At 51.9% G+C, this 11,330-nt stretch overlaps 1 protein-coding gene across 3 annotated transcripts; it reads right to left on the bottom strand.

Moving 5' to 3' along the window:
- Window positions 1–77: 77 nt before the first annotated feature.
- On the bottom strand, window positions 78–5,693 carry STING1 (stimulator of interferon response cGAMP interactor 1). Of its 3 annotated transcripts, XM_059698565.1 has the most exons (9): window positions 5,217–5,693; window positions 4,794–4,889; window positions 4,470–4,506; window positions 4,113–4,339; window positions 3,822–4,005; window positions 3,457–3,565; window positions 2,366–2,604; window positions 1,177–1,363; window positions 78–601 (listed from the first exon to the last, which is right to left on the bottom strand). In XM_059698565.1, the coding sequence occupies exons 4-9, from the start codon at window positions 4,337–4,339 to the stop codon at window positions 408–410; spliced, it is 1,140 nt and encodes a 379-aa protein (XP_059554548.1). In that variant the 5' UTR covers window positions 4,470–4,506; window positions 4,794–4,889; window positions 5,217–5,693; the 3' UTR covers window positions 78–407. The 3 variants fall into 3 exon arrangements, with proteins under 3 accessions (XP_059554548.1, XP_059554547.1, XP_059554549.1); XM_059698564.1 differs by lacking the exon at window positions 4,470–4,506 and having other exon boundaries at window positions 5,217–5,692; XM_059698566.1 differs by lacking the exons at window positions 4,113–4,339; window positions 4,470–4,506 and having other exon boundaries at window positions 5,217–5,692.
- Window positions 5,694–11,330: the final 5,637 nt, after the last annotated feature.

Consider the following 11,330-nt stretch of genomic DNA (forward strand, 5'->3'; position numbering starts at 1 on the left):
CTAGAGGCAAGGGAGCCTGTTGATGCTATCCCAGGGCAAAAGGAAGCAGGGAAGGGTGAAGAGGTAGGTCCAGAGGGTCCAATGGAAGACACCTGGCACATCCCTTAAGTTTACCTGGCAATTAGAGTTTACAAGAAACATCTATGCAGTCATTGTCCTCACAACAACCCTGTGAGGTAGGTAGGGCAATTATTATGATCCCATTTCATAGATGAGGACACTGAGGCTCATGTAAAACAACTTGCCCAAGGTCATAGGACTCATCTTGAGATGTCAAGTCCCCGTGACTTCTTTGAGAGGCCCCCCTGTGGGAAGAAACAGCTTTGCTGGGCATCTAGCCCCTAAAGAGAGCCCTCAGTTCAGAGTCTTGGAGATCGCTGGGGGATCAGGCAAGGTGACCGTGGCGCTCAGAAGATATCTGTGCGGAGTGGGAGAGGCTTATCCATTTCACTGATGAGGAGCTCGGGCTCTTGGTTCAGTGTGGAAGAGTCAGGCACCACCGAGGTCCCCACACTACCCACGGTAATCTCCTCCCTTTCCTCCTGCTGCAGGTGCCTGAGAATCTCCTGTGACAGGGAGAAGCTGCTTTCCTCTTCAGGTTCTGGAATGGGGGTGGAGAAGGTGGTGGGGAGTGGAGTGAGAAACTCCAACACACCCCAGGGGATTTGCTGGGCAGATCCTTCAACCCACCTCTCTATGCCCCCTCCCCATCCTAGCCATTGTGGGTAGAGCTTCGTGGAATCCTAGAGCTAGAAATGGCTTTAGGGATCGTGAAATTCCACCCTCTTGCTTTTAGAGATGGTGCTTAGAGAAGGGCAGAGGCCTGCCCAAGATCATACAGCAAAGGAGTGGCAGAGCTGAGGTTTCAGCCCCTGTCAGTCTCTTAATTCCTGGCCTGGGGCCTAGGATATTTTGCTTCCTTTGACAGATGAAGTGAGGAGACCCTATAGCCCGCCTCTTCACGCTCCACCCAAGACCCGTAGCCAAAGACTTCAGAGCAACCAAGTGTCCCAACCTGGGGAGGTGGACCTCTCTCATGGGAGGAAGGGGCAGGACTTGAATGCCCTGACCACTCGGGAAGGCCCAGGGCATGACGCTTTCATATCTCCTTCTGCCCTCCTGGAAGACCCTTGGGCCCCCTGACTCCTTCTGTCCTCCAAACTATCAATCCCTTACCCTGGTAGACAATGAAGCGACAGTTGTTCTGACACTCAGGGGCATCTGCCAGGATGTCCTCAAGTGTCCGGCAGAAGAGTTTAGCCTGCTCAAGCCGATCTTGCCGACTGAAGCCAGCTCGGCTATCCTGTGACATGGCAAACAGGGTCTTCAAGGGGGTGGCATACTCCAGAACGCAGGTGCCCACCTGGAGAAAATGAGAGGAAGACCAAACTAAACCAGGGCAGACAGACTCTGGACCCCAGTACCACTGCAAGGACCCCACTCCCTCAGTCTGTATAGATGGAGTCCTGGCAGGTGCCGCCCTAATGCGATTACGCTGTCTGGTTGTCTTTTGCCTCTGGCATCTCACCCTTAAGATCAGGGCCAGGGCTGAGCTAAATTTACCCTTCACTGATCCTCCTCCTAGGATCCCAGGGCGAGGCCCACCAAGCTAGGCTGTCAACTGCTCTAGTTTGAAATCAAGTCTGAAGGCTAGTCTCTGGGGTTCAACCGTGGTCTGGGTCTCCCCACCCACCCGTGTGAAATCCATCAGATCTTCTCACAGCCTTCATCTAGGGCAGCTTTATGGTCAAAAGCATGGTGCCCTAGCCGGTTTGGCTCAGTGGATAGAGCATTGCTCCGAGCACTGAGGGGCCGTAGGTTCGATTCCCGTCAAGGGCATGCACCTCTGTTTGTAGGCTTGATCCCTGGCCCTGGTTGGGGCATTAGGGAGACAACCAATCGATGTTGTCTCTCTGACTCTCCCCCTTCCTTTCACTCTCTTTAAAAAAATCAATGGAAAATATCCTCGGTTGAGGATTAACAACAACAACAAAAATAGGTGTTTTTTTTAAAAAAAGCATCATATACTCAAGTTGAAATTGTCCACTTTCTCCCTGGTTCTCTGAGTCAGTTTCGTCACCTGTGGAATGGGGGTTGTAACAGTCCCTACCCCATAGGGTGGTGGTGAGGATTCATTGAGGTGGTTAGATAAGCATCTAGAATAGCATCTGGCATGCATAAGTGTTCAGTAAATGTTACTTATTATCCTCATTCAGCGTCGAATCTTGTCCAGCCCTGGGACTCACTGGGGAAACTGAGGCTCAGAGGAGGGCAGTAAATTTTTACCAGTGGTTGGCCAGAGCCCGGAGTTCTGGTGCTCTAGATCTGATCCTCTCCAGCAGGACCCACCTTCCTGCACACTCACCAGCCTCCCGTTCTCCAGAAGCTCATAGATGCTGTTTTTGTAAACCCGGCCCTTGATGCCAGCACAGTCAGTGAGTTGCGGGGGCAGCTCATGCAGGAAGCGAATGTTGGGGTCAACCACACTCAGGTCATCAGGCACCCCACAGTCCAATGGGAAGAGGATGTATAGCCGATGGCTTGCTGCGCCTCGTAGGATATTGTTGTGGGACTGATTGTAACTCTGGATCCGGGCCGGAAGCCCTGAGGTGGAGAGGCCCAAGAAGTCATTCCCACTGACCTTGTCTCCCACTGCATCATTGGTCACCCTCAATGTGTACATGCAAAAGAACCGAGGGCCCAGTCCCCTAGTACTGGCCAGGGGGGACAGCACATCCAAAGACCCTTGTTTCCCCTCCATCTACTCCCACCACTGCTTTCTCCCTTCACTTGTTCTTTATCCAGATTTCTGTCAGCCCCACTCCTTCCCACCACAGCGCTCAGGCCTTTGAGAGGCAGGCAGAGGCCTGAAAGGTGACATTGTCAGCACCCGCAGCTGCACTGAGTCAGGCCTGTAGCATGAGCCATTTCCTAGCAGAAGCCCTGTTGTCAAGGGAAGGCAGCAACAAGATATGGGAGGACTCTCGACTTGGCTGGCCAGTCAGAAGAATGAGACATAACATATAGATTCACAGTAGTGTCAAAAGGTCAAGCCCTGGACAGACCTGGATTCAAATCCCAGTCTCCTCTCACTAAGCTGTGTGACTTGGGATAAGTCACTTTATCTCTCAGAACCACAATTTTCTTATCTTTTAAGCAGGAAGACGATTATCCCTTCCTCATGGGTTGTGAATTAAAAGAGAAAATGCACATGCAAGGCGCACAGCAGTAAATAGTTACTGAAAGAATTCAGAGGCAACCTTGGACACGTCACTTAATATTTCTTCCTCTAAACCAGGCATAACAATATTCTTCATGCCTAGAGGATTGTTTTGGGAATCAAACGATTTGTTAGACATGAAAATACTTGGAAAAATACACCAAGTTGTGGAAATGATGTGTCTTATTGTTTGTGTGTCTTGTAGATCTAGAAATGGGAAATAGAGGATGGCCCACCTGGTAGGACCAGCCGCAGGTACCCGATATAAAATGACCATGCCAGCCCATGGGCCACGTTGAAGTTCTTTTGTTCACAGACTGTAGAGATCTCAGCTGGGGCCAGGCCCTGTGGACAGAAGGGTGGGGCAGGGGGAGACCTCCATGAAGGACAACTAGAACCCTCCTCTTCCAAGGAGATTTCTCAGCCTGCTGCTGCTTTCTCCCTTTTCTGTCATTGCTGACCCTGCTGTTCCAGGACATTATAAGTTCAACTCCAAGAACCAACCTCTAAACTAGTCCCACTCCTAGTACTGAGCTCAGAGCAGGTCACACTAGCCACAGCCTCCACTTGACCATGTCCTCCACTTCCCACTGTGTCATACCTGGAGGTTCAGGATGATGCTCAGTGCCTCTGAGAGGCCCAGAAGGGAAAGCATCCAAGTGAAGGACAAGCCAGCTTCGTTTGGAAGGGGGTCATAGAAATAGCAGGACAGCAGCACCAGGACCCCACAGCGGATGGGGCTTCCCAGACAGGCCCTCACAGCCCTCTGGTAGCTTCCCTGGTACCTGCAGATGACAGCTCAGCTAGAGAGATTCAAGGAGGGGCAGGGATGGGGGTCAAGGGAGTGAGACATGTTGTGTGCCCGATCACCATGGGTGCTGCAGGGAGTCACCTGGAATGGACGTGGCGTAGCTCCTCGACCAGACTGCAGACTCGCTTGAACAACAGTCCCAGCTGCAGGGAGGCCAGGTGGAGCAACAGACACTGGCGAACGTGTTTTGGCGACTCCCCCAAGAACCAAAAGGCTGCCAGACAGGCAATCAGCAGGCCAGCGGCTGCTATCTTGGCCGTGTAACTCCTGGGCCGAGGGATGGATGGGTGCAACCTGGAGTGGGGCATCTGTAGGTACCAAGAAATCCATGGCCATGCTCCTCTCACTCCTGTTGTTCCAGGATGGAGGCCCTGGCTGGGCAGCTTCCCCCAGCTCTCTCCTCCCAACCCCTCTCCCCACCCCCGTGCCCAGCCATACCCAGGGGCTGCTTTTGGAGACACCTCTGGGGGACAGGCTGGGCATACAGCATCCCAGAGTTCCAGTCCAGGAGGGATTTGTTGAAAACAGAACAGGTGGAAAAGTGCATGGATTTATACATACACATCCCATCCAACCCCCAGGGAGACTGCGGGGCAGAGAAGAAAGAAGGCAGCAACTCTCCCAGACCCAGACCTATGAGGTGCCACCCACCTCGGGACCCTTGAGGATCCGGGCTTTCCTCTCCCCGGGAAGGATATTAGCCAGAAGGGATCCCCAGGGGCCTCAGCCTTGGAGCTTTGGCTGGGCTGCTGCTGATCCTACCTTCTACCGCCAGACACAGGCTGTTTCTGGGAGACACAGGAAGGGAAGGCTCAGCGCAATAGCTCCCAGTGACTAAGAGCAGCCTCTCCGGTCAGCCTGAAAATGGAAAGTTAAAAGCAATTTGAAGCTTTCTCTACAACACTCCAGCCCTGACATCTCAGACTATAGCTCAAAGTTACAGTGGAGAGGAGGGTATTTCCCGCCCCGGGGAGGAGGGAAGAGCCCTCCCCGAAAGGCCCTAATGAGTCACACCCAGTCCTGGCATGTGTGTGGCTCGGGAAGCTTGTGAAAGCTCCCATTCCTGCAGTTTGCTACCCCAAAGTCAAGGGTGTTCAGAAATTCTCTCACACTCCCCTGAACCACAACCTGAACACCAGATTCCCCTTAAGCCTCCACAATTAAACAAACTCTACCAATACTTACACGGGACTCCACACACCCAGCCTGAGACAGCACACACTACACCATGCTCCCTGCCTGATCGCTTATATTCTGATTTCTGGATGAGATCCTCTTTTTCTGAAGACGGTGATATGGAGGAGGGGGGGCGGGGCGGGGAAATGAACAATTGTTTCCTGTAATAACAGCCTTTCAGAGTAAAGGGCTTGGTAGGCGCAGAAAGCCAGCAGGGGAGTGTAGGGTTTGGGCTCTTCACAGGAAGTGGCCACGCCTGAGACTTCTCAGAAAGAATATGGTGGTTCCAGTCAAAAAAAGGCAGCCTCGTGGATAATAATAATATATTATGGCAAGTGTTATGTATATTTACTAGTATTCACTTAATCCAGTCAGCCACCCTATCAGATAGGTATAAAACCATTCCCATTTTATAGATGGGTAATCTGAGGCTTAGTGAGATGAATTAACGTTTCTCAGGCCCCACAGACAGTAAATGAGGAGGGAGTGGGGGACTGGAAGTCAGGTGGGTTGCTCCAAAAGGCGCCTTGCTCTGTGCCTTGATTTCCTGAGAAAAGCGGAAAGTGCCAGGATCCTGTTTCATGCTTACATGGAGTAGGGATGTCTCTGGCCACTTCCTGGCAACCTGATGAGCTGAGTCGACTTGAGAATAGGCAGGTCCGGAGAGTGGGATTGGGGTGCCACCCACAGAGCAGCAGCAATTCATTTCTGCCCAGGTCAGAGGGTCCTTGCCTTGACCCTCCCCCACATCACAACCAGGCTCATGAGGACACAACACATTCATAGATGCCAGTGGCCTCCCAGGAGCAACGAAGCTTCCTGAAAACTCTCTTGGTTTTGAAAAGAGAGTTTCATCATTTCCTAAGAATGGAGGTAATTCCCTACATAGTTCCTCCCCTAAAATTGGCTCACAAAGGGGCCCACTAACATGGACAAGGTGTCTGCTGTTTCAAAACTAAAGGAAGTCGACCTTGCCCAAGAGCAGGCCTGAGCAGAGTCCTGCAGGCGTGCGCCCCAAGGCCCAGCTGTGTCAAGCAGCCTCAGGCCTCCAGGATCCTGCTCCGCTGTCCAGCACCAGCTCCCCTGGGTGGCACCACTGCTGCCAACTCTGCTGCTCCACACTGGTCGTCATTTCCTCTGAAACCTGCTTTTTCTTCAAAACCTGTTCTTTCCTTTCTCCTAGAGCAGTGGTTCTCAACCTTCCTAATGCCGCGACCCTTTCATACAGTTCCTCATGTTGTGGTGACCCCCAACCATAAAATTATTTTCGTTGCTCCTTCATAACTGTAATTTTGCTACTGCTATGAATCGTAATGTAAATATCTGATACGCAGGATGTATTTTCATTGTTATAAATTGAACATCATTAAAGCATAGAGAATAATCACAAACACAATCTGTAATTATATATGTGTTTTCCGATGGCCTTAGGCGACCCTTGTGAAAGGGTCGTTCGACCCCCAAAGGGGTCGCGACCCACAGGTTGAGAACGGCTGTCCTGGAGGAAGGTCCTTTATTTTATAGGCCAGGTTGTCACTATGCTTCAGAAGGAGCAGTGAGGGGAGGTGGGAAAGATATTGGTGTAGAACATTGTGGGAGAGCAGCACATATAAAGGCCCTGAGGTTGTGAGAAGGAACTTGGCCTGTGGAGGAACAGAGAAATGGGTGGTATGGCTGCGGCAAGTAAGCATGTTGGGGGCCCGTATGATTTTCATAGGGCTACTGTAACAAAGTACCATAAATGTGGTGGCTTTAAGCAATAGAAATGTATTCTCTCATAGCTCTGGAGGCCAGAAGTCTGAAATCCAGGTGTTGGCAGGGGCGTGCTTCCTTGGAAGCCTCTACGTGAGGCTCTCTCCTTGCCTCTTCCAGCTTCTGGTAGCCCCAGGCGTTCCTTGGTTTGCAGACACAGTGCTTCAGTCTCTGCCTCCACCACAGCATGTTCTCCAACTCTGTCTTCACCTGGTGTTTCTTCTTATCAGCATATCAGTCATATTGGATTAGGGCCTACCTTAATGACTTCATCTCAACCCGATTACATCTGCAAGGACACTATTTCCAAATAAGGTAACATTCAAAGGTGCTGGGTGTTAGGATGTCAACATATCTTTTTAAGGGACACAATTCAACCCGTGACAGGTTCCGTGGTGTAAGAAGGGGTCCCTAGTGTGGGTCAGAGCCCCACGCTGTGACCAGTGCCTCAGATCCTGGAGAGCATCAAGACAGTTGCATGCATGGGATTGTCCTCAACACGCAGACAGACCAGCTCTTCCAGACAGCTGAGGAGGAAGCTAAGGGCCACAGAGGGAAGTTAGGCCCAAGTCCCATGCTGCCCTGCTCACATGCTGCTGAGTGGCACTGCGTGGTAGTTGGTTCTTCCCTCCAGACACCTGGAAGTGCTGGTCTGGGTCAACTCTCATTTCTGTATCTGGCCCAATCACAGCTTCCATCCTCATCCTCAGTGTGCCTGGGAGAGGACTAAACCTCTAAGCACTTGTTCGGCAGATGCTGGGCCTGGGACAGATTGTGTGTGAGGTAGGGAGGCCTGTGGCCTCCAAGGAGCCACCCTTTTGCCTACACAACCTCTTTCATGTTTAAAGGTTCCTGAAATTAATGTGCAAAGGTCCCTGAAATCTGCTAGGACAAGGGACATTGGGGGGATTTTAATATCATTGACCATGGTTCACCTAAGATCCAATATGGCCTCTGTCTCTTCTAGCATGGTTTACCTAAGATCCAATTGGACCTTAGCCCAGTTATTTAGCTTCTTTGAGCCTCAGTTTCCCCATTCCTCAAATAGGGATGGTAATAACTTTTATCTCAGAAGATTGTCATGAGGATAGAAAGAAATAATGTCACTATAGACCTGACTTCTTGTAAATGCTCAGTAACTGCTAACGCTAATCACCACCACCACAACCATCATCATCATCACCTTTAACAATCACTCCTGGATTTGCTAGCCCCTGTCACTTTGACCTCTCCCTTGGGCTTCAGTCCCCTCTGCAGCAGACACAGACATTTGATGTCTCATCCATCGGTGGCTGAGTCTGACCCTGGCCACCTCCTTGTGATAATTCCATTGCACCATCATGGAGTCAACTCGTGTGTCCTGGTCTTTCCTGGACAGGATGATATCTTAGTAGATGCGATAGAGAAAAGGGTCTTCATGATGCACGGCTGGGGGTGAAGAAGCACATCTGGCTTAGCTACTCTATCTTCAGGGAGTAAATAATAAACCCACCTACTCCTGGAAAGAGATATTCAGCAGGGTGGAGAGATCTACAGTTGTTTTTTGTTTGTTTTGGGAAACAGCTTTATTGAGATACTAGGGGCCCGGTGCACGAAATTCGTGCACTGGGTGTGTGTGTGTGTGTGGGGGGAGTGTCCCTCAGCCCAGCCTGCCCCCTCTCACATACTGGGAGCCCTCAGGCGTTGACCCCATCACCCTCCAATCGCAGGATCGGCCCCTTGCCCAGGCCTGACGCCTCTGGCCTAGGCGTCCGGCCCGGGCAGCGGGGACGTGCAGTGGCAGCGGGGGGTGCCGCGATCGCACGGGCTCTGCCCCTGCCCCTGCAGGACGCCTCTGGCTGAGGCGTCCGGCCCGGGCAGCGGGGACCCACAGCTGCAGCGGCCCCGCGATCGTGGGCTCCGCTTTAGGCCCAGGCAAGGGACCCCTAGCTCCTGGGACTGCCAGCTTCGACCATGCCCAGCTCCCATCGCTGGCTCCACCCCTACTTCCTGCTCTCACTGGCCAGGGCGGCAAAGGCACCTGATTCTCTGATCATGGCTGGGGGGCAGGGCAAAGGCGGCCCCAGGGCCGCCTTTGCCCTGCCCCCCAGCTCTTAGCTCCCCCCTGGGTTTCCGATCACTGTCAGTGGCAGGGGGCTTCTTCCTGCTTTCCCTTTCACCTCCCTGCATTTTGCCTACATATGCAAATTAACCGCCATCTTGTTGGCAGTTAACTGCCAATCTTAGTTGGCAGTTAATTTGCATATAGCCCTGATTAGCCAATGAAAAGGGTAGCTCGTATGCCAATTACCATTTTTCTCTTTTATTAGTGTTGATAAATCACATACCATACAACTCACTTATTTAAAATGCACAATTAATTGGTTTTTAGTAAATTCACACAGTTGTGCACTATCACCACTATCAATTTTAGAACATTTTCATTACCCCCAAAAGAAACCCTGTAGCCATCACATCTCAACCACCTTTACTCACCCCACCCCCAAGCAACCACCAATCTACTTTCTTTTTCTATAGATATGCCTATTCTGGACATTCATATAAATGGAATCATACACTATGTGATTGTGTCTGTCTTCTTATCATATTACTAGGGGCCCAGTCCACGAATTCATTCACCTTGAAAGGAACTGTGACCTGTGAGGCTGTGGTGGACCTCACAGGGGTGGTTCTTGGCCCATCCTCCACACCCCCGCCTGACCCCTCCTGTTGCAGCCCTTGGTCCCCTCTCTGGTGGCAGCCCTGCTTCCGCTGCCGCCACTCCTATGCGCTGATAGCCCCGGCCCTGCTCGCACCTGCTGATGGTGTGGGGTGATTGGGGCCGGTGCCAGCAGCAGTGCGAGCACTGGGTGGGACTGTGGTGTGTAGGAGCAAAGAATTCTCAGTAACCACCAGAGGCTCACCCCAATGACAACACTCAGCGCCCCCACTTATCTTCTCCACCATCTTGCCACGCCCAACGCCTGCCATGTTCCATGCATGCCCCCTGGTGGTCAGCGCACATCATAGCCACTGGTTGTTCTGTTGTTCTGCTGTTTGGTCTATTTGCATCTTTGTCTTTTATTATATAGAATTATGACAAAATGACAGTATGTGGTGAGCAACCTCAAAAATGATAATGTAGCACTAGATTTACTGACAAATAAAGACATTTATAGTATACTAGAGGCCTAGTGCATGAAATTCATGCACTGATAGGGTCCCTAGTGGCTGCCCACTGGATACTCCCTACCTTCCCCCAGCTGACCCGCCCCCTGGTCAAACTCCCAAATAAACTCTGGGTTGAGAGAACATTTGCATACTATGCTTTTATTATATAGGACTAGAGGCCCGGTGCACAAAAATTTGTGCACTGGGTGGGGAGGGTCCCTCTACCCGGCCTGTGCCCTCTTGCAGTCTGGGACCCCTTGTGGGATAACCACCTGCTGGCTTAGGCCTGCTCCCTGGGGGGATTGGGCCTAAGCTGGCAGTCAGACATCCCTCTGGCAGCCCGGGAGCCCTCAGGGGATGCCCACTTGCCAGGAAGCAGACCTAAGCTGCAGTCGGACATCCTTAGTGCTGCTGAGGAGGCAGGAGGCTCCCACCACCACCGCTGTACTAGCAGCCATCAGCCTGGCTTGTGACTGAGCAGAGCTCCCCCTGTGGGAGCGCACTGACCACCAGGGGGCAGCTCCTGCATTGAGCGTCTGCCCCCTGGTGGTCAGTGTGTGTCATAGTGACCAGTCATTCCCAGTCATTCTGCTGTTGGGGTCAATTTGCATATTACCCTTTTATTATATGGGATAGAGGCCTGGTGCATGGGTGGGGGCTGGCTGGTTTGCCCTGAAGTGTGTCCTGGATCAGGGTGGGGGTCCTGCTGGGGTGCCTGGCCAGCCTGGGTGAGGGGCTGATGGCTGTTTGCAGGCTGGCCACAGCTCCTTCGGGGGTGGGGGGGGTCCTGCTGGGGTGCCTGGCCAGCCTGGGTGAGGGGCTGATGGCTGTTTGCAGGCTGGCCACGGCCCCCAGCCACCCAAGCTCCCAGTGGAGGCTGGCTGGAAGCAGATATCTGGGGTTTATTTATCTTCTATAATTGAAACTTTGTTGCCTTCAGCGGAGGCCAGAGCTGGCCAGGGCAAGCAGGAAGCTTGGCTTCCTCCATCGCTGGGGCAACCAAGCCTCTGGCTTGCTCCAGTTCCATGGCTGCTGGCCGCCATCGTGGTTGGGTTAATTTGCATATAGTCACTCTGATTGACAGGTGGACGTGGCTTGGGGCATAGCAAAGGTATGCTCAATTTGCATGTTTCTATTTTATTAGATTTTTAAGTCACAATAATAGTTACAAAGTAGTACATATTAAATAAACTCTGGTATTTCCATTCAAGGAAATACTCT

The sequence above is a fragment of the Myotis daubentonii genome, chromosome 5, assembly GCF_963259705.1.
Source record: "Myotis daubentonii chromosome 5, mMyoDau2.1, whole genome shotgun sequence".
In the NCBI taxonomy this organism is placed as follows: domain Eukaryota; kingdom Metazoa; phylum Chordata; class Mammalia; order Chiroptera; family Vespertilionidae; genus Myotis; species Myotis daubentonii.